Source organism: Cherax quadricarinatus, chromosome 27 (assembly GCF_038502225.1).
Source record: "Cherax quadricarinatus isolate ZL_2023a chromosome 27, ASM3850222v1, whole genome shotgun sequence".
Classification (NCBI taxonomy): Eukaryota; Metazoa; Arthropoda; class Malacostraca; order Decapoda; family Parastacidae; genus Cherax; species Cherax quadricarinatus.
The window spans coordinates 17,955,210-17,977,327 of NC_091318.1; the positions used below are offsets into that span (position 1 = coordinate 17,955,210).

Genomic DNA, 22,118 nt, shown 5'->3' on the forward strand with positions numbered 1-22,118 from the left:
TATTCAATCTTTCATCACCTAATCTTTTTGTTATCCTCATAACCTTACTCTTTCCTGTATTCACCTTTAATTTTCTTCTTTTGCACACCCTACCAAATTCATCCACCAATCTCTGCAACTTCTCTTCAGAATCTCCCAAGAGCACAGTGTCATCAGCAAAGAGCAGCTGTGACAACTCCCACTTTGTGTGTGATTCTTTATCTTTTAACTCCACGCCTCTTGCCAAGACCCTCGCATTTACTTCTCTTACAACCCCATCTATAAATATATTAAACAACCACGGTGACATCACACATCCTTGTCTAAGGCCTACTTTTACTGGGAAAAAATTTCCCTCTTTCCTACATACTCTAACTTGAGCCTCACTATCCTCGTAAAAACTCTTCACTGCTTTCAGTAACCTACCTCCTACACCATACACTTGCAACATCTGCCACATTGCCCCCCTATCCACCCTGTCATACGCCTTTTCCAAATCCATAAATGCCACAAAGACCTCTTTAGCCTTATCTAAATACTGTTCACTTATAGGTAGTAGGTTGGTAGACAGCAACCACCCAGGGAAGTACTACCGTCCTGCCAGATGACTGTGAAACAAAAACCTGTAACTGTTCTGCATGATGGTAGGATTGCTGGTTTCTTTTTCTGTCTCATAAACACGCTAAGATAACAGGGATATCTTGCTACTCCTACTTACACTTTGGTCACACTTCACAGACACGCACATGCATATATATATATACATACATCTAGGTTTTTCTCCTTTTTCTAAATAGCTCTTGTTCTTTTTTATTTCTTCTATTGTCCATGGGGAAGTGGAAAAGAATCTTTCCTCCGTAAGCCATGCGTGTCGTATGAGGCGACTAAAATGCCGGGAGCAATGGGCTAGTAACCCCTTCTCCTGTATACAATTACTAAAAAAGAGAAGAAGAAAAACTTTATAAAACTGGGTTGCTTAAATGTGCGTGGATGTAGTGCGGATGACAAGAAACAGATGATTGCTGATGTTATGAATGAAAAGAAGTTGGATGTCCTGGCCCTAAGCGAAACAAAGCTGAAGGGGGTAGGAGAGTTTCAGTGGGGGGAAATAAATGGGATTAAATCTGGAGTATCTGAGAGAGTTAGAGCAAAGGAAGGGGTAGCAGTAATGTTAAATGATCAGTTATGGAAGGAGAAAAGAGAATATGAATGTGTAAATTCAAGAATTATGTGGATTAAAGTAAAGGTTGGATGCGAGAAGTGGGTCATAATAAGCGTGTATGCACCTGGAGAAGAGAGGAATGCAGAGGAGAGAGAGAGATTTTGGGAGATGTTAAGTGAATGTATAGGAGCCTTTGAACCAAGTGAGAGAGTAATTGTGGTAGGGGACTTGAATGCTAAAGTAGGAGAAACTTTTAGAGAGGGTGTGGTAGGTAAGTTTGGGGTGCCAGGTGTAAATGATAATGGGAGCCCTTTGATTGAACTTTGTATAGAAAGGGGTTTAGTTATAGGTAATACATATTTTAAGAAAAAGAGGATAAATAAGTATACACGATATGATGTAGGGCGAAATGACAGTAGTTTGTTGGATTATGTATTGGTAGATAAAAGACTGTTGAGTAGACTTCAGGATGTACATGTTTATAGAGGGGCCACAGATATATCAGATCACTTTCTAGTTGTAGCTACACTGAGAGTAAAAGGTAGATGGGATACAAGGAGAATAGAAGCATCAGGGAAGAGAGAGGTGAAGGTTTATAAACTAAAAGAGGAGGCAGTTAGGGTAAGATATAAACAGCTATTGGAGGATAGATGGGCTAATGAGAGCATAGGCAATGGGGTCGAAGAGGTATGGGGTAGGTTTAAAAATGTAGTGTTAGAGTGTTCAGCAGAAGTTTGTGGTTACAGGAAAGTGGGTGCAGGAGGGAAGAGGAGCGATTGGTGGAATGATGATGTAAAGAGAGTAGTAAGGGAGAAAAAGTTAGCATATGAGAAGTTTTTACAAAGTAGAAGTGATGCAAGGAGGGAAGAGTATATGGAGAAAAAGAGAGAAGTTAAGAGAGTGGTGAAGCAATGTAAAAAGAGAGCAAATGAGAGAGTGGGTGAGATGTTATCAACAAATTTTGTTGAAAATAAGAAAAAGTTTTGGAGTGAGATTAATAAGTTAAGAAAGCCTAGAGAACAAATGGATTTGTCAGTTAAAAATAGGAGAGGAGAGTTATTAAATGGAGAGTTAGAGGTATTGGGAAGATGGAAGGAATATTTTGAGGAATTGTTAAATGTTGATGAAGATAGGGAAGCTGTGATTTCGTGTATAGGGCAAGGAGGAATAACATCTTGTAGGAGTGAGGAAGAGCCAGTTGTGAGTGTGGGGGAAGTTCGTGAGGCAGTAGGTAAAATGAAAGGGGGTAAGGCAGCCGGGATTGATGGGATAAAGATAGAAATGTTAAAAGCAGGTGGGGATATAGTTTTGGAGTGGTTGGTGCAATTATTTAATAAATGTATGGAAGAGGGTAAGGTACCTAGGGATTGGCAGAGAGCATGCATAGTTCCTTTGTATAAAGGCAAAGGGGATAAAAGAGAGTGCAAAAATTATAGGGGGATAAGTCTGTTGAGTGTACCTGGTAAAGTGTATGGTAGAGTTATAATTGAAAGAATTAAGAGTAAGACGGAGAATAGGATAGCAGATGAACAAGGAGGCTTTAGGAAAGGTAGGGGGTGTGTGGACCAGGTGTTTACAGTGAAACATATAAGTGAACAGTATTTAGATAAGGCTAAAGAGGTCTTTGTGGCATTTATGGATTTGGAAAAGGCGTATGACAGGGTGGATAGGGGGGCAATGTGGCAGATGTTGCAAGTGTATGGTGTAGGAGGTAGGTTACTGAAAGCAGTGAAGAGTTTTTACGAGGATAGTGAGGCTCAAGTTAGAGTATGTAGGAAAGAGGGAAATTTTTTCCCAGTAAAAGTAGGCCTTAGACAAGGATGTGTGATGTCACCGTGGTTGTTTAATATATTTATAGATGGGGTTGTAAGAGAAGTAAATGCGAGGGTCTTGGCAAGAGGCGTGGAGTTAAAAGATAAAGAATCACACACAAAGTGGGAGTTGTCACAGCTGCTCTTTGCTGATGACACTGTGCTCTTGGGAGATTCTGAAGAGAAGTTGCAGAGATTGGTGGATGAATTTGGTAGGGTGTGCAAAAGAAGAAAATTAAAGGTGAATACAGGAAAGAGTAAGGTTATGAGGATAACAAAAAGATTAGGTGATGAAAGATTGAATATCAGATTGGAGGGAGAGAGTATGGAGGAGGTGAACGTATTCAGATATTTGGGAGTGGACGTGTCAGCGGATGGGTCTATGAAAGATGAGGTGAATCATAGAATTGATGAGGGAAAAAGAGTGAGTGGTGCACTTAGGAGTCTGTGGAGACAAAGAACTTTGTCCTTGGAGGCAAAGAGGGGAATGTATGAGAGTATAGTTTTACCAACGCTCTTATATGGGTGTGAAGCGTGGGTGATGAATGTTGCAGCGAGGAGAAGGCTGGAGGCAGTGGAGATGTCATGTCTGAGGGCAATGTGTGGTGTGAATATAATGCAGAGAATTCGTAGTTCGGAAGTTAGGAGGAGGTGCGGGATTACCAAAACTGTTGTCCAGAGGGCTGAGGAAGGGTTGTTGAGGTGGTTCGGACATGTAGAGAGAATGGAGCGAAACAGAATGACTTCAAGAGTGTATCAGTCTGTAGTGGAAGGAAGGCGGGGTAGGGGTCGGCCTAGGAAGGGTTGGAGGGAGGGGGTAAAGGAGGTTTTGTGTGCGAGGGGCTTGGACTTCCAGCAGGCATGCGTGAGCGTGTTTGATAGGAGTGAATGGAGACAAATGGTTTTTAATACTTGACGTGCTGTTGGAGTGTGAGCAAAGTAACATTTATGAAGGGATTCAGGGAAACCGGCAGGCCGGACTTGAGTCCTGGAGATGGGAAGTACAGTGCCTGCACTCTGAAGGAGGGGTGTTAATGTTGCAGTTTAAAAACTGTAGTGTAAAGCACCCTTCTGGCAAGACAGTGATGGAGTGAATGATGGTGAAAGTTTTTCTTTTTCGGGCCACCCTGCCTTGGTGGGAATCGGCCGGTGTGATAATAAAAAAAATAATAAAAATAAAAAATTATATGTTTCACTGTAAACACCTGGTCCACACACCCCCTACCTTTCCTAAAGCCTCCTTGTTCATCTGCTATCCTATTCTCCGTCTTACTCTTAATTCTTTCAATTATAACTCTACCATACACTTTACCAGGTACACTCAACAGACTTATCCCCCTATAATTTTTGCACTCTCTTTTATCCCCTTTGCCTTTATACAAAGGAACTATGCATGCTCTCTGCCAATCCCTAGGTACCTTACCCTCTTCCATACATTTATTAAATAATTGCACCAACCACTCCAAAACTATATCCCCACCTGCTTTTAACATTTCTATCTTTATCCCATCAATCCCGGCTGCCTTACCCCCTTTCATTTTACCTACTGCCTCACGAACTTCCCCCACACTCACAACTGGCTCTTCCTCACTCCTACAAGATGTTATTCCTCCTTGCCCTGTACACGAAATCACAGCTTCCCTATCTTCATCAACATTTAACAATTCCTCAAAATATTCCTTCCATCTTCCCAATACCTCTAACTCTCCATTTAATAACTCTCCTCTCCTATTTTTAACTGACAAATCCATTTGTTCTCTAGGCTTTCTTAACTTGTTAATCTCACTCCAAAACTTTTTCTTATTTTCAACAAAATTTGTTGATAACATCTCACCCACTCTCTCATTTGCTCTCTTTTTACATTGCTTCACCACTCTCTTAACTTCTCTCTTTTTCTCCATATACTCTTCCCTCCTTGCATCACTTCTACTTTGTAAAAACTTCTCATATGCTAACTTTTTCTCCCTTACTACTCTCTTTACATCATCATTCCACCAATCGCTCCTCTTCCCTCCTGCACCCACTTTCCTGTAACCACAAACTTCTGCTGAACACTCTAACACTACATTTTTAAACCTACCCCATACCTCTTCGACCCCATTGCCTATGCTCTCATTAGCCCATCTATCCTCCAATAGCTGTTTATATCTTACCCTAACTGCCTCCTCTTTTAGTTTATAAACCTTCACCTCTCTCTTCCCTGATGCTTCTATTCTCCTTGTATCCCATCTACCTTTTACTCTCAGTGTAGCTACAACTAGAAAGTGATCTGATATATCTGTGGCCCCTCTATAAACATGTACATCCTGAAGTCTACTCAACAGTCTTTTATCTACCAATACATAATCCAACAAACTACTGTCATTTCGCCCTACATCATATCGTGTATACTTATTTATCCTCTTTTTCTTAAAATATGTATTACCTATAACTAAACCCCTTTCTATACAAAGTTCAATCAAAGGGCTCCCATTATCATTTACACCTGGCACCCCAAACTTACCTACCACACCCTCTCTAAAAGTTTCTCCTACTTTAGCATTCAAGTCCCCTACCACAATTACTCTCTCACTTGGTTCAAAGGCTCCTATACATTCACTTAACATCTCCCAAAATCTCTCTCTCTCCTCTGCATTCCTCTCTTCTCCAGGTGCATACACGCTTATTATGACCCACTTCTCGCATCCAACCTTTACTTTAATCCACATAATTCTTGAATTTACACATTCATATTCTCTTTTCTCCTTCCATAACTGATCATTTAACATTACTGCTACCCCTTCCTTTGCTCTAACTCTCTCAGATACTCCAGATTTAATCCCATTTATTTCCCCCCACTGAAACTCTCCTACCCCCTTCAGCTTTGTTTCGCTTAGGGCCAGGACATCCAACTTCTTTTCATTCATAACATCAGCAATCATCTGTTTCTTGTCATCCGCACTACATCCACGCACATTTAAGCAACCCAGTTTTATAAAGTTTTTCTTCTTCTCTTTTTTAGTAATTGTATACAGGAGAAGGGGTTACTAGCCCATTGCTCCCGGCATTTTAGTCGCCTCATACGACACGCATGGCTTACGGAGGAAAGATTCTTTTCCACTTCCCCATGGACAATAGAAGAAATAAAAAAGAACAAGAGCTATTTAGAAAAAGGAGAAAAACCTAGATGTATGTATATATATATATGCATGTGCGTGTCTGTGAAGTGTGACCAAAGTGTAAGTAGGAGTAGCAAGATATCCCTGTTATATATCTTTAGATATATGCTTCTAAACTGTTGTATCTGGGCACTTCTACAAAGACAGTGATTATGTGTGAGTGAGGTGAAATTGTTGAATGAAGATGAAAGTATTTTCTTTTTGGGGATTTTCTTTCTTTTTGGGTCACCCTGCCTCGGTGGGAGACGGCCAACTTGTTGAAAAAAAAAGATCACTGGCATTGTCAGACTTTTGGAATTAGCTTGATACATACACACTTACAATTAATACATCCAAAGAACAGTGGTTTTAAGCAACTAACAATACTGTGACCAGCCGGGAATCGGACCTGTTACATTTAGTCCTCTTTCTGGGAACCAAGCTAACCTCAGTGCCTTAGCTCACTGGACCACCATGCTACAAACATCAGACACTCAGTGAGTATACTGGATCTGCCACAGCCATTCAATTCCTAGCTTGTTGCTAGTTGCTAGTTGTTAGTTGCTTAAAACCACTTTGTTCTGTGGATGCACTAATATGTGTACTGTTCATGAGACTGGCATTCCAAATGGGTGTAGAAATGTGCTCGCATTAGGAGTGGCAGATCCAGTGTACTCCTTGGGTGCCTGATATTTGTAGCATGTTGGTCAAGTGGGTTCAGGCATCGCGAGTTCAGCTTGGTTCCCAGGAGCTAGACTAAATGTCCCAGGTTCAGTTCCCAGCTGGATGCATTATTGTTAAATAACTTACATACAGTAGGGCCCCGCTTTACGGCATTCTGCTAATACAGACATTTCAAATTATGACCAAAACACGTTATACTGCTCTCCCCACCTGACTTTCTAATACAGTCCCCACACCCCACCTGGTTTATTTACATTCTTAGTGAGCTCCTTGAGCACCACGTCTCTCCATTATGTCTGGAAACTTTCCAAAATTTCAAGTGTTTTCAAGTTATTTCATATTTTATGTACAGTAGACTGTCATTTAGCATGGTAGTTGCGTTCCTGAAAATGCCGTGTTAGGTAAAATCGTGTTAGATGAACTGAAGACCTGGGATTCATTCAGTAAGTCCATCAAGTCATTCAGTAAGTCAGTCAAGTCACTCAGTAAGTCAGTCAAGTCACTCAGCAAGCCAGTCAAGTCATTCAGTATGTCAGTCAGGTCATTCAGTAAGTCAGTCAAGTCACTCAGTAAGTCAGTCAAGTCACTCAGTAAGTCAGTCAGGTCACTCAGTAAGTCAGTCAGGTCATTCAGTAAGTCAGGTCACTCAGTAAGTCATTTAGTCAGTCAAATCACTCAGTAAGTCAGTCAAGTCACTCAGTAAGCCAGTCAAGTCACTCAGTAAGTCTATCAAGTCACTCAGTCAAGTTACTCAGTAAGTCAGCCAAGTCACTCAGTAAGTCAGTCAAGTCACTCAGTAAGTCAGTCAAGTCATTCAGTAAGTCAGTCAAGTCACCCAGTAAGTCAGTCAAGTCACTAAATAAGTCAGTCAGGTCACTCAGTAAGTCAGTCAGGTCACTCAGTAAGTCAGTCAAGTCATTCAGTAAGTCAGTCAAGTCACTCAGTAAGTCAGTCAAGTCATTCAGTAAGTCAGTCAAGTCACTCAGCAAGTCAGTCAAGTCACTCAGTAAGTCAGTCATTCAGTAAGTCAGTCATTCAGTAAGTCAGTCAGTCACACAAACTCATGTTTACCTCTTTTCCTGTGTACAAAGTAACATTTCATTACAGCTACAGGTTATCTCTTGTCTAATATCTTTGTTTCTTTGTTAATTCTAAGACTTAAGTGCTGATACCTCTTCGTGCCACTTTCAGCAACACTGGTATGGCTACTGGGTGTCATGATTGCTTGGCAGATACAAGATATAGTAATTAAAATATCAACACAATTCACAAACACAGCTGCCTTGTAGCAGAAAAAGACTGGACACATATGAATTAGGAATGCTGGGATGGTGTCGGGGAGTGGCAGGGGATGGCGGGAGGGCTCCCCGGCTGCTCCACAACAAGGCGGCCGCTTGAGCAAAAGATAATTTTTTTTCCTTCCCACAAACTGAACCACGTTAAATTAATTATACGACGTGTTACATAAAATTGTGCCGCAATTCTTCAATTGTGCAATACCCAAATCGTGCCAAATAAACTCATGCTAAATGACAGTCTACTGTATACGTACTCTGATAATTATACTTATGTATATGTACCTGTACCTAAATAAACTTACACACTGTGCTGGCGTGCAGGTACATTAAAATCAGTAAGAGTGTCGTATGTCTCGAGATGCCATATTAATAATGATGATAATAATACAGTGGACCCCCGCATAGCGACTTTAATCCGTGCAAGAGGGCTGATTGTTATGCGAAATGTTCGGTATGCGAATGAATTTTCCCCATAAGAAATAATGGAAATCAAATTAATCCGTGCAAGACACCCAAAAGTATGAAAAAAAAAATTTTACCACATGAAATATACATTTTCCTACACACAAAGAGAAGGATACATGCACAATAGTAGAGTAGTACATGCACAATATATATTGTGCATGTACTACTCTACTAAATGAAGAATAAATGACACTTACCTTTATTGAAGATGCAGCAATGACTGATGAGACACTGTGTCCTGGGAGTGCCTTTTCCTCCTGAGTACTGTAGGTCCTGTTTGGCATTTTCTTCCAGAACAGACCTTATCACACTGTGTATGCCACTACGATTCTTAAATCTCTCAAACCAACCTTTGCTGGCTTTAAATTCACCAATATGAGCACTAGTTCCAGGCATTTTTCCCTGTTCACCTGGGTGTTAGTCGACTGGTGTGGGTTGCATCCTGGGAGACAAGATTAAGGACCCCAATGGAAATAAGTTAGACAGTCTTCGATGACACTGACTTTTTTGGGTTATCCTGGGTGGCAAATCCTCTGGGGTTAGTTGTTTCTTGGTATTCTCAATAAGCCACACCAACAACGGTGCTACAGCAGCAGCAGCAGCAGCTGACGGTGGTACAGCAGCAACAGACGATGCTACAGCAGCAACAGACGATGCTACAGCAGCAGCAGACGATGCTACAGCAGCAACAGACGATGCTACAGCAGCAGCAGACGATGCTACAGCAGCAGCAGACGATGCTACAGCAGCAGCAGCAGCTGACGGTGGTACAACAGCAGCTGACGGTGGTACAACAGCAGCAGCAGCTGACAGTGCAGCAGCAGCTGACAGTGCAGCAGCAGCTGACAGTGCAGCAGCAGCTGACAGTGCAGCAGCAGCTGACAGTGCAGCAGCAGCTGACAGTGCAGCAGCAGCTGATGGTGGTACAGCAGCAGCAGCAGCAGCTGTACCACCAATAGTAGCGATGGTTGATTGGGGTTTATTATACAACCTGGCCAGCTCGGAGACACGCACTCCACTTTCATACTTATCAATGATCTTTTTCTTCATCTCTATAGTAATTCTCACCCTTATTGCTGTAGGGTTGGCACTAGAAGCTTTCTTGGGGCCCATGGTCACTTATTTTCCAGAAAAAATCACCAAAAACACTGTAATAATACGAAATGTTCCGATTGTATGCTTGGATGTTACCGCGGAGGCTGGCTGGTAAACAATGCCACCGGCGGAACATGTGAGCGTGGCTCAGGCCGCACATTGGACGCGTCTTGGACGAAGAGCGGTGAGCGGGTTTTTGGGCGGTATGCGAGGCAAAATTTTTGCGAAAAAAGCGAGCGGTATGCGGATTGTACGGTATGCGATGCGTGCGGTATGCGATGCGTGCGGTATGCGGGGGTCCACTGTACTCAATAATAATCACTGAGGCACATCAAATGTCGTATATTACATTAATATACACATTTTCATTAATCCATCTATGATATTTTTTCAAAATTATATGCTACGTAACATATAAAGATGATAAATACACCCCACAGTAGAATAAATTAACATATAAGATGTGGTAGCCAGGCGACTTCTAGGAGTGACGTCAAGAATAACGTTTTCTCTAGTCCAACATCAGAGAAAATGTGTACACTATAATATTACGGGGGTAACTGTTGAAAATTATTCCTTTCATATGCCTTCACTCAGAGTGTCATTTCTTCTAAAAATGGTGTTACATGAGAATGGGAGTATTGCTCTTTATTTATTCTACTGTATCACAAACCAGACACATTTGCCTGGTTTGTTTATGAGTATAACTTTGTGTTTGTCCTCTCTTATGTACTCATTCTGTCTCTTTCGTTTACAGTGGACCCTCAGTTAATGATATTAATCCATTCCAGAGAGCTTGTCCTTAACCGATTTTATCGTTATCCGAATTAATTTTCCCCATAAGAAATAATGGAAATCCGATTAATCCGTTCTAGACACCCAAAAGTATTAAAAATAAATTTTTTCACATGAAATGTACATTTTCCTACACAGAAAACAATAAGACATGCAGAATAAATACATTAATAATTCATAAAATGACACTTATCTTTACTGAAGACTTAGTGATGAGACAGGAGGAGGGGAGAGGATGGAGGTATATTATTGTTTGGAAGGGGAATCCCCTTCCATAAGGACTTTAGGTAGCAAGTCCTTTTTCAGGGTTTCCTCCCTTCTTTGTTTTTTAATGCCACTAGGACCAGCTTGAGAGTCACTTGACCTCTGTCACACCAAAAATCTGTCCAGAGATCTCTGTTTCTGGCGTGTCTTTAAGATTTCCCTAAAATGGGACACCACATTGTCATTGTAAGAGTCACCAGCACGGCTTGCAACAGCTGTGTCAGGGTGACGCTCATCCATAAAGGCTTGCACCTTTCTCCACATTGTACAAATGTCCTTAAATTCATCAATATCAGCACTAGTTGGAGGCATTTTATTAATGTGATCCACATGCAACTGCCTTGCCTTTTCACATATAACTGACTGTGAAACACTTTCTCCTGATAATTGTTTCTCGTTGATCCACACCAACAACACTCTCTCCACATCTTCGAGTATTTGCGATCTCTTTTTTGTAAGCACATTTGCACCTTTTGCAACAACAGCTTCCTTTTTGTTGGTCAAGATATTAGTGATGGTTGATTGTGGTTTGTTATACAACCTGGCCAGCTTGGAGGCACGCACTCCACTTTCGTACTTTGCGATTATCTCTTTCTTCAATTCAATAGTATTTCTCACCCTTTTTACCACAGGGTTGGCACTAGAAGCTTTCTTTGGATCCATGGTGGCTTATTTAGCAGTTACAAGCACTAAAAACACTGGAATAATACAAAATGTATCGCATGTACACATGCAGTTGTTCACACTGGCTTGTAAACAATGGCACACTGGCTGTACATGCAGAGGCGTCGCTAGAGTTGGTGTCACCCGGGGCGGAATCATTGGTGTCACCCGGGGTGGCATCTTTGGTGTCACCCTCATGAAATCCAAGGGCGGGGGGATAGGGGTAGTAAACTCCAGTTACATCACTGCTGAATGACCAGTGACTAATGTTTAGCAATGAGAATGCTTAAAGGCTATAAATCGAACTTTATTAATGATAAAATAAATAATCGTAGTAATATTGAGGAAATATAAATTCAAACACCACTTTGAGTACAGCCAACAGATCCTACATTTATTCATCTTCAACAATGAAAAAAAAAAAACTTGAAAAATAAAGAAAAACACTAGTTCCAATTTGACCTTGAGTACAGGTAACATCTCAAAGAATCTGTTATTTCATTTCCTTGCCTAAATCCTGCAAAAATCATCTATCACATCATCAAAATCAACGATTTTCTTTATATAGGCCATTAGTGTCACCTTCTTTAGAGGCTCTATGGTGTCATGGAGTGGCCAGGCGGCCGAGGCAGCTCAGGGCGCGCTGACACGTTCTGGACGAATGTCCTTAACTGAGTTTTTTACTGTTAGCCGAGCCAATATTTTGACGCAAAAACGTATCAGTATCCAATTTTATCGCTATCTGATGGCATCATTAACTGAGGGTCCACTGTATTTGTTTTATCTCGTTTACTCACCTCTGACCCTACATTAAGATTACTAATATTTTAAGGTAGGTAATGAGTGAACTGTACGTATATGCATTTTATCACTCTGGGACACTTTAAATGTCGTAGTATATTATGTGTGGGTGGGGTGGCCTGGTATGGTAGGTATGGTAACCTGGCTGACTTCCTTACTTACCACACTTGATTTCTTACAATAAATACTACTCATCTCACCCTACATTAAGACTACAAATATTTTAAGGTAAGTAATGAGTGTACTATACAGTGGAACATCGACTTACAAATGCCCCACCATGCGAATTTTTCAGGATACAAACGATAAAAAACCCGGTTAAGGACAATCGTCCCGAATGTGTCCGCCTGTCCATCCGGCCTGAGCGCACCTCAGTTGCCCTGCCTTAAGCTAGTGTGCCACTGTTTACAAGCCAGTGCAGACGGTTCCAAGCATACATTCGATACATTTTGTATTATTCCATTGTTTTTAGTGTTTGTAACTGCTAAATAAGCCACCATGGACCCCAAGAAAGCTTCTGGTGTCAACCCTGTGGTAAAGAGGGTGAGGTGTACTATAGAACTGAAGAAAGAGATAATCACAAAGTATGAAAGTGGAGTGTGTGCCTCCGACCTGGCCCAGTTGTATAACAAACCCCAATCAACCATCACTACTATCTTGGCCAACAGAAAGGCAATCAAGGAAGCTCTTGTTGCAAAAGGTGCAAGTATGCTTACAAAACAGAGATCGCAAATACAGTGGTCCCTCAATAATCGTCCGGCCTGAAAGGCGTCCATTTCGGAAATATTCCTGTTTTTTCGTCAAAACATTGGCTCGCAAATGGTCCAGTAACTCGCTAATAGTCCTTCGTCCTGGACGCGTACTCACACTCTGAGCCCCCTCAGCCTTTCCTTCCCAGCCAGTGTGCCATTGTTTACCAGTGAGCCACGGTCCCCTCACGTGCTCCAGCGAAATATTTCATAATATTCCATTTATTTTAGCACTTATAAGTTATTTAAGTGCTAAATAAGCTACCATGGCTCCAAAGAAAGCTCCTAGTGCCAAGCCTTTGGTAAAGAAGGTGAGAAATACGATTGAATTTAAGAAAAACATCACTGAACAATATGATAGTGGCGTACGTGTGGGCGAACTGGCCAGGATGTATAACAAATCCCGTACAACCACATCTTCCATCATGGCCAAGAAAAAGGAAATCAAGGATGCTGTTGTTGCAAAGGGGGTAAATATGCTGACAAAAATGAGATCACCAGTACTCGAAGATGTTGAGAAGTTATTATTGGTGTGGATAAATGAGAAACAATTAGTAGGAGATAGTCTTATGACGTCGCTTATTTGTGTAAAGGCTAGGCAGTTGCATGACGATTTGGTAAAGAAATTGCCTGCAACTAGTGGTGATGTGAGTGAATTTAAGGCCAGCAAAGGCTGGTTTGAGAGATTTAAGAAGCGTACTGGCATACACAGTGTGGTAAGGCATGGTGAGGCTGCCAGTTCGGACCACAAGGCGGCTGAAAAATTTGTGCATGAATTCAAGGAGTACATAAACGGTGAAGGACTGAAACCTGAACAAGTGTTCAGTTGTGATGAAACAGGCCTCTTTTGGAAGAAAATGCCAAAGAGTGGTCCTAGTGGCATTAAGAAACAGAGAAGAGAAGTAACCCCAGAAAAGCAATTGGTACCCAAGGTGTTGATGGAAGGGGATTCCCCTTCCAAACAGTAAATCATCCAATCTGTCTCCTTCTGTCTCCAATCTGTCTTCCATACACAAAGAAGAATCGCCAATAAAGGTAAATGTTATTCTGTTAATGTTTAATTCATCATGTGCCACTGTATTGTTTATGTACTACATCTATATTTCATGTAAAAAATTTTTTTGTTTTAGTACTTCTGGGTGTCAGGAACGGATTAATTGAATTTACATTATTTCTTATGGGAAAAATTTATTCGTAAATTGTCCATTTCGATAATAGTCCCACTTCCAGGAACGGATTATGGATGATTATTGAGGGACCACTGTACTAGAAGATGTGGAGAGACTGTTATTGGTGTGCATCAATGACAAACAATTATCAGGAGATAGTGTTTCACAGTCAATCATATGTGCAAAGGCAAGGCAGTTGCATGCGGATCTCATTAAGAAAATGCCTGGAACTAGTGCTGATGTTAGTGATTTTAATTAAGGCCAGCAAAGGTTGGTTTGGGAGATTTAAGAATCGTAGTGGCATACACAGTGTGATAAGGCATGGTGAGGCTGCCATTTGTGACCAAAAAGCGGCTGAATTGAAGGAGTACATAGACACTAAAAAATTAAAACCCCAACAAGTGTTTGATTGTGACAAAACAGGCCTGTCTTGGAAGAAAATGCCAAACAGGACCTACATTACACAGGAGGAAAAAGCACTGCCAGGACACAAGCCTATGAAAGACAAACTATAATGTTTTGTAGTAATGGTAGTGGGGATTGAAAAGTGAAGCCTTTACTCGTGTATCACTCTGAAACTCCCAGATTCTTCAAGAAAAACAGTGTCTCAAGGTTAATTTGTGTGTGATATGGAGGGCAAACAGTAAGGCATGGGTCACGAGGGACATTTTCCATGATTGGTTCTATTATGTGTTTGGCCCCACTGAAAAAATGCCTCCTGGAAAATAAATTGGATCTCAAGTGCGTCCTGGTATTAGACAATGCTCCTGCTCATTCTCCAGACTTGCAAGAGCAAATTGTGGGGAGGTTGAGCTTCATCAAAGTAAAGTTTTTGCCTCCTAATACCACTCCTCTCCTCCAGCCCATGGACCAGCAGGTCATTTCAAATTTCAAAAAACTGTACACCAAAGCAGTGTTTCAAAAGTGCTTTGAAGTGACCTCAGACACTGAATTGACCCTAAGAGAGTTTTGAAAAGATCACTTTAATATCCTCAGTTGCATAAACCTTATAGGTAAGGCATGGGAGGGAGTGATTTGCAGGACTTTGAACTCTGCTTGGAGGAAATTGTGGCCACAATGTGTACAAGAGAGGGATTTTGAAGGGTTTGGGGCTAACCCTGAGGAGCCTATACTAGTTGTGGAATCTATTGTGCCATTGGGGAAGATGTGGAAGAGCTGGTGGAGGATGATGATGAAGAACTAACCACTGACGAGCTGCAAGAGCATCTGCAACAGCAAGAGACCACAACTGAGGAAATTGCTTCAGAGGAGGGGAGAGAGAGATGGAGGAAGTTGTCTTTTTCAACGATTAAGGACATTCGTACAGTGTGGACAAAGGTGCAAGCCTTTATAGATGAACATCACCCTGACACAGCTATTGCAAGTCGTGCTGGTAACTTTTACAATGACAATGTTGTGGCCCATTTTAGGAAAATCTTAAAGGAATGCCAGAAACAGAGCTCTATGGACAGATTTTTGCTGCAACAGAGGTTCAGTGACTGTCAAGTTGTTCCCAGTGTCACTAAAAAAAGAAGGGAAGTAACCCTGGAAAAGGACTTGCTACCTAAGGTCCTTATGGAAGGGGATTCTCCTTCCAAACAATAACACATCTCCCCTCCTCCCATCTCATCACTCATCAATAAATCTTTAATAAAGATAAGCGTCATTTATTCTTCATGTAGTATTTATTCTTCATGTAGTATTTATTCTTCATGTAGTATTTATTCTTCATGTAGTATTTATTCTTCATGAAGTATTTATTCTTCATGAAGTATTTATTCTTCATATATCATTGTTTTCTGTGTAGGATATTGTATATTTTATGTGAAATTTTTTTTTTTTAATACTTTTGGGTGTGTGGAACGGATTAATTGGATTTCAATTATTTTTTAAGGGGAAAATTAATTCAGCTAACAATAAAATCGGTTAAGGACGAGCTCTCTGGAATGGATTAAAATCATTGTGTGAGCGTGTTAGATAGGAGTGAATGGAGACGAATGATACTTGGGACCTGACGATCTGTTGGAGTGTGAGCAGGGTAATATTTAGTGAAGGGATTCAGGGAAACCGGTTATTTTCGTATAGTCGGACTTGAGTCCTGGAAATGGGAAGTACAATGCCTGCACTTTAAAGGAGGGGTTTGGGATATTGGCAGTTTGGAGGGATATGTTGTGTATCTTTATACATATATGCTTCTAAACTGTTGTATTCTGAGCTCTGCAAAAACATTGATAATGTGCGAGTGTGGTGAAAGTGTTGAATGATGATGAAAGTATTTTCTTTTTGGGGATTTTCTTTCTTTTTTGGGTCACCCTGCCTCGGTGGGAGACGGCCGACTTGTTGAAAAAAAAAAATAATAATATAATACAGTGGAACCTCTACTTACGAGTTTAATCTGTTCCATGACCTTACTCGCATCCAAATTTGCTTGTTTGCAGAGTCAATTTTCCTCATTTAAATTAATTGAAATGCAATTAATGCATTTTGGCTCTCAGGAGGCACGACAAAATACTTCAATACATATTTTGCTAATATGAACTGTACGGCTTATTTATCTATCACAATTCATCTAATATGACATAATAAACAATATAAATAACATAGAAACCTGATATATACTCTAGAATGAAAAAAACGTCATTATGTGACAGGCGGAGGCGGCCACAACCACTCCTGCATTGTTGTGGTAATCAATGCCTTCTAGTGACGGCCTTTTAAACCCATCTATTATTATAATTATTGTATAGTACATTATTATTATTATTATTATTATTATTACTATCATTATTACAGGTCCTCCATCACAAATCCGGCATCATTCAGATCTGTAGTGTGCCGGATTACTGAGTTTGCCAGATTACAGAGTGGTTAGGTGAGAATACACTTAATAAAATTAACCAACCTGACTTACACAAAGTTCATGGAACATTGGCAAAAATCAAACATTTCCGCTACTTTGAGCTCAGTTTCAAGGTACTCTTCGTCATGAAACCAATCAAAATCATATCTATTTCTGTAATATATCTTCCATTCTATCAAATGAAACCAAAAAAAGAGAATACAACCATAAAAACCATATGGAAATATGCCGCAGAAAGGCATCTAACGGCTGAGAGGTAAACTCCCTTATTTATTGTCCGTTTTTTTTTTTTTTTTTTTTTTTTTTTTTTTTTTTTTTTTTTTTTTTTTGTGTGTGTGTGTGTGTGTGTGTGTGTGTGTGTGTGTGTGTGTGTGTGTGTATGTATGTATGTTAAGAAGCATCTTTCCATCATACATTGCCCAAGTTTCAATAAGATAGCGCAACAAACAACTGAGAAAAAATAATATTTACCAAAATTCATATATGGCAAGCCCAAGCCAGGTATACTGGAAATAAGTCACTTTGTCTGACTTTTTTGGGTTATCCTCGGTTCTCTATACATACGCTGCTATGTATGATAATCTTTGTAACTGTATTTGTGTATACCTGAATAAACTTACTTATTTACTTACTTCTATTCTGTCGACTGAGTACAAGAAACTGCTCATTCACCTATTTCAGTTACCCAATAAAGTGGTCAGAAATTGGCAATTTGGCCAATTCACACAAATTTCAATAGATGCCAATTTCAAAACAGGGTCCAGAATAAACAATGCAGACATTCCTGGCACTAAAATAACATTTTCTCTGTTCATTAGTCACGGCTCCAGCCCCTCTTATATTGCTCTTGATTATCATTTGGAATTTTTATTCACACAAAAAATAGAAGATTTACTGTTATGGAGACTACTACATTATTGTAATAATTGTATAAATAATGTCAGCCTATTCTTGACTGCATGTTGGAATTTGGACTGGCGGGCACACACATATTAGACGGTGACGTCATTTGTTTACTCTTGAACATTGCTAAAGAATCGAACATATCCGCTACTGTGAGCGCAATTTCAAAGTACTTTTTGTTGTGAAAGCAGTCAAAATCATATCTATTTCTGTAATATATCTTCCATTCTATCAAATGAGAGCAAAAAAACGAGAATGCACCCATAAAAACCATACGAAAATATACCACTATGGGGCCGCTAATGGCTGAGAGGTGAACTCCGTTATTTATGGTCTGATTTCTTTCAATTTTGGTGTACGTTAAGAAGCATCTTTCTATCATACATTGCCCAAGTTTCATTAAGATAGCCTAACAAACAACTGAGAAAAAAAATAATAATATATTTATTTACTACACGTACATTGATATGGTATACAGGCCTAGCTGACATCAGTGACATACTACCATATAGAAAGCCCCTTGTTATGCTAAGCATTTCAGGCAAATTAGGTCAGTGTCTCAGGATAAGACCCACACCAGTCCACTAACACCCAGGTACCCATTTACTGATGGGTGAACTTAGACAACAGGTGTCAAGAAACACGCCCAATGTTTCTACCCTGGCTGGGAATCGAATATTTACCAAAAATCATATATGGCTAGCCCAAGCCAGGTACTAGAAAAAAGCCACTGTCTGACTTTTTTGGAATACCCTAGGCTCTCTACACATATGCTACTATGTATGATAATCTGTGTAGAGAAAATAGCTTTTTTGTTTCAGTTTTATGGTACAGTACAAGTGTATATTACAGTTAGCCCTGTGCTATACTCCATTTTCTCTAATATAAGCCCCCAAGACAGGGATAGGAGAATGGTACTTGTATCCCTTATCCTCTTCATATCCCCCTCGAACTGCTCAGTATTATGCCAAATATTATTCATTCTGGAGTATTTAACATGTTTTTATGTTATTTATATTGTTATGTCATATTAGATCAGTTGTGATAGGCAAATAAGCTGTAGTGTTGATATTAGTGTAATAGTAAAGCATATTCCCCTGCATCATGAGACTGAGTTCATAACAACCGACAGTGGCTTCAAAGCCACCTTATCTTTAATGAACAGTGCACTGTGTAGGTGCTTCACACAACGAAAAGCATTTCTTTTATTCATTGGAACCATGGCTAGGGCTAAAAGTAAGCAGGTTATAACAATAAATGGAGAAAAAGAAATTGGAATGACTTATGCAGCAAGTTGCACCACCAAACAGTACCAGCAGGTTGGTGTGGTGACCCTGGAAACTTGAAATTATGCTAGCCAAAATTAGTGCCGAATAACTGATGGAACCAGATGTCTGATTGCCAGATTTGTGATGGCAGACCTGTATTATTATTACAATATAAATAATTTGTAATTTTTATTCACACAAAAAATAGAAGATTTACAGTTATGCAGATTACAGCATTGTTGTAATAATTGTACAGATAATGTTAATCCATTCATGAATGCATATTGGAATGGACAGCGACATCATTTATTTACTCTTGAACATTGCTAAAGAATCAAACATTTCTGCTACTTTGAGCTCAATTTCAAGGTACTTTTTGTCGTGAAACCAATCAAAATCATATCTATTTCTGTAATACATCTTCCATTCTATCAAATGAGATCAAAAGAAATGAGAATACAACCATAAAAACCATACGTCCATATGTCCAAATTAATAATAAATAAAAATAAAGAAATAAATAAATACGAAAACACCACTAAGGGGCGACTAATGGCTAAGAAGTGAACTCTATTATTTATGGTCCGATTTCTTTCATTTTTCGCGTACGTTAAGAAGCATCTTTCCATCATACATTGCCTAAGTTTCAATAAGATAGTCCAACAAACACCCAAGATCCAATTCCCTAGATCAAGAGCAAGAGCCCCTCACCAGCATCAAGGAACCTCCCTTGAGGCCCACTCACATCTGGAAATTCGCTCGTGTCTGGAAGGAAAAAATCGACTGAGCGACTGCTTATATCTGGAAAAACTCACACGTGGATGCACTCGTAAGTAGAGGTTCCACTGTGTAATAAAAATATAAAATAATACATATAATAATAATATAATAATATGTAATATACTATAATAATTATGATAATACAGTAGACCCCCGGATAACGTAATTAATCCGTTCAAGAGAGAGTGTCTTATACCGAATCTGACTTAATCCGAATTAATTTTCCCCATAAGAAATAATGGAAATCCAATTAATCCGTTCCAGACACCCAAAAGTATTAAACAAAATATTTTTTTACATGAAATATACATTTCCCTACACAGAAAACAATGAGACATGCAAAGTAAAACATTACTAAAATGACACTTACCTTCACTGAAGACTTATTGATGAGTGATGGGGCGGGAGGAGGGGAGAGGATGGAGGTGTACTATTGTTTGGAATGGGAATCCCCTTCTATAAAGACTTCAGGTACCAAGTCCTTTTCTGGGGTTACTTCCCTTCTTTGTTTTTTAAAGCCACTAGGACCAGCTTGAGAGTCACTGCACACCTGTGGCACTAACTATCTGTCCAGAGAGCTCTGTTTCTGGCATCTCTTTACAATTTCCCTAAAATGGGACACAACATTGTCATTGTAGATGTTGCCAGCATGGCCTGCAACAGCTGTGTCAGGGTGATGTTCATCCATAAATGTTTGCACATAAGAAAGCAGGAACACTGCAGCAGGCTTGTTGGCTCATACTAGGCAGGTCCTTCACAAACCATCCCACTAACAGAATCATATTTGCCCAACCCAATTTTCAATGCTTCCCAAGCAATAAGCTTTGATAATTCTATTCACTCATGTGCAAGTCCCACTCAAATCAAATCATATGTATTGTTAAGTACTCTGGTGTGTGGGGAAGTACTCTGGCTAGTGTGTGGGGAAGTACCCTGGCTGGTGTGTGGAGAAGTACCCTGGCTGGTGTGTGGGGAAGTACCCTGGCTGGTGTGTGGGGAAGTACCCTGGCTGGTGTGTGGGGAAGTACCCTGGCTGGTGTGTGGGGAAGTACCCTGGCTGGTGTGTGGGGAAGTACCCTGGCTGGTGTGTGGAGAAGTACCCTGGCTGGTGTGTGGGGAAGTACCCTGGCTGGTGTGTGGGGAAGTACCCTGGCTGGTGTGTGGGGAAGTACCCTGGCTGGTGTGTGGAGAAGTACCCTGGCTGGTGTGTGGGGAAGTACCCTGGCTGGTGTGTGGGGAAGTACCCTGGCTGGTGTGTGGGGAAGTACCTGGCTGGTGTACCACAATCACTACCACCACCACTTTCGTATCTTTCTACAAACTTTTTCTTGAATTCTATAGTGTTTCTCACCCTTTTTACCAAAGGGCTGGGACTAGAAGCTTTCTTTGGGCCCATGGTGGCTTATTTAGCAGTTACAAGCACTAAAAACAATGGAATAATACAAAATGTATTGCATGTATGCATGGAATCGTCCTCACTGGGTGGTAAACAATGACACACTGGCTGTACACAAGTGTCTGGGCCGCTCACGGCGCACAGACACGTTCAGGACGAATGACTTTAACCGAGTTCAGCGTTGTTAACCTAGCCAGTATTTTGAACCAAAAACGTTACTTAATCCAATTATTACTTAATCTGATGACATCTTAATCTGGGGGTCCACTGTAATACATACTATAATAAGTGAGTTTCAGAACACCACCACGAGATGGCAGAGTGAGTACCAAAATAACATTCACCAGTGCATGTGTAACGGACCTTACCTCACGGTGGAAGGAATTTTCGTGTTTTCCTTATCTTTCGTGTAAAGTGTAGCATTAAGAGTGTAGCAGTTAAGAGTGTAGCAGCAATTAAGTTAAGCGATTTAGAGATAGAAAAAGGATGAAATGAAATGAACTCCTGACAGCATATGTCGCTCTGCCTATCTTTTCCACTGCCAACCTTCGCCAGCATTTCTTCTCCAAGGTAAATGGTGTATGTATACCATTTTATTTCTACATTATGTTTTCCTTGTGAAATTAGTGACCTAATGCAGTTAGCCTCACAAACTCCACTTTCTCTTATAATAACACCTCTGAAGGGGAAGCATGGGAAGATGTTTTCATAGCGGGAGCGAGAATGCCTGCGACCACTCTCCTTCATCGTCATCACCATTAGCCACATACTTAATGACATATTTTATTCATTCTAGAGTGTATATCAGGTTTCTGTGTTATTTATATTGTTTATTATGT

At 40.3% G+C, this 22,118-nt stretch overlaps 1 protein-coding gene across 2 annotated transcripts in view; it reads left to right on the plus strand.

Moving 5' to 3' along the window:
- Positions 1–22,118, plus strand: part of LOC128691206 (splicing factor C9orf78 homolog) — a 76,160-nt gene that overhangs the window by 49,012 nt on the left and 5,030 nt on the right. The window contains exon 6 of one of the 2 annotated variants that reach the window (XM_053780067.2): positions 16,866–16,918. The exons of the other annotated variant lie outside the window; for it this stretch is intronic. Coding sequence (XP_053636042.1) covers positions 16,866–16,903 — 38 coding nt within the window. The 3' untranslated portion in view covers positions 16,904–16,918. Of the gene's footprint in view, positions 1–16,865; positions 16,919–22,118 lie in introns of those variants that run through there. 2 annotated transcript variants of the gene reach the window in all.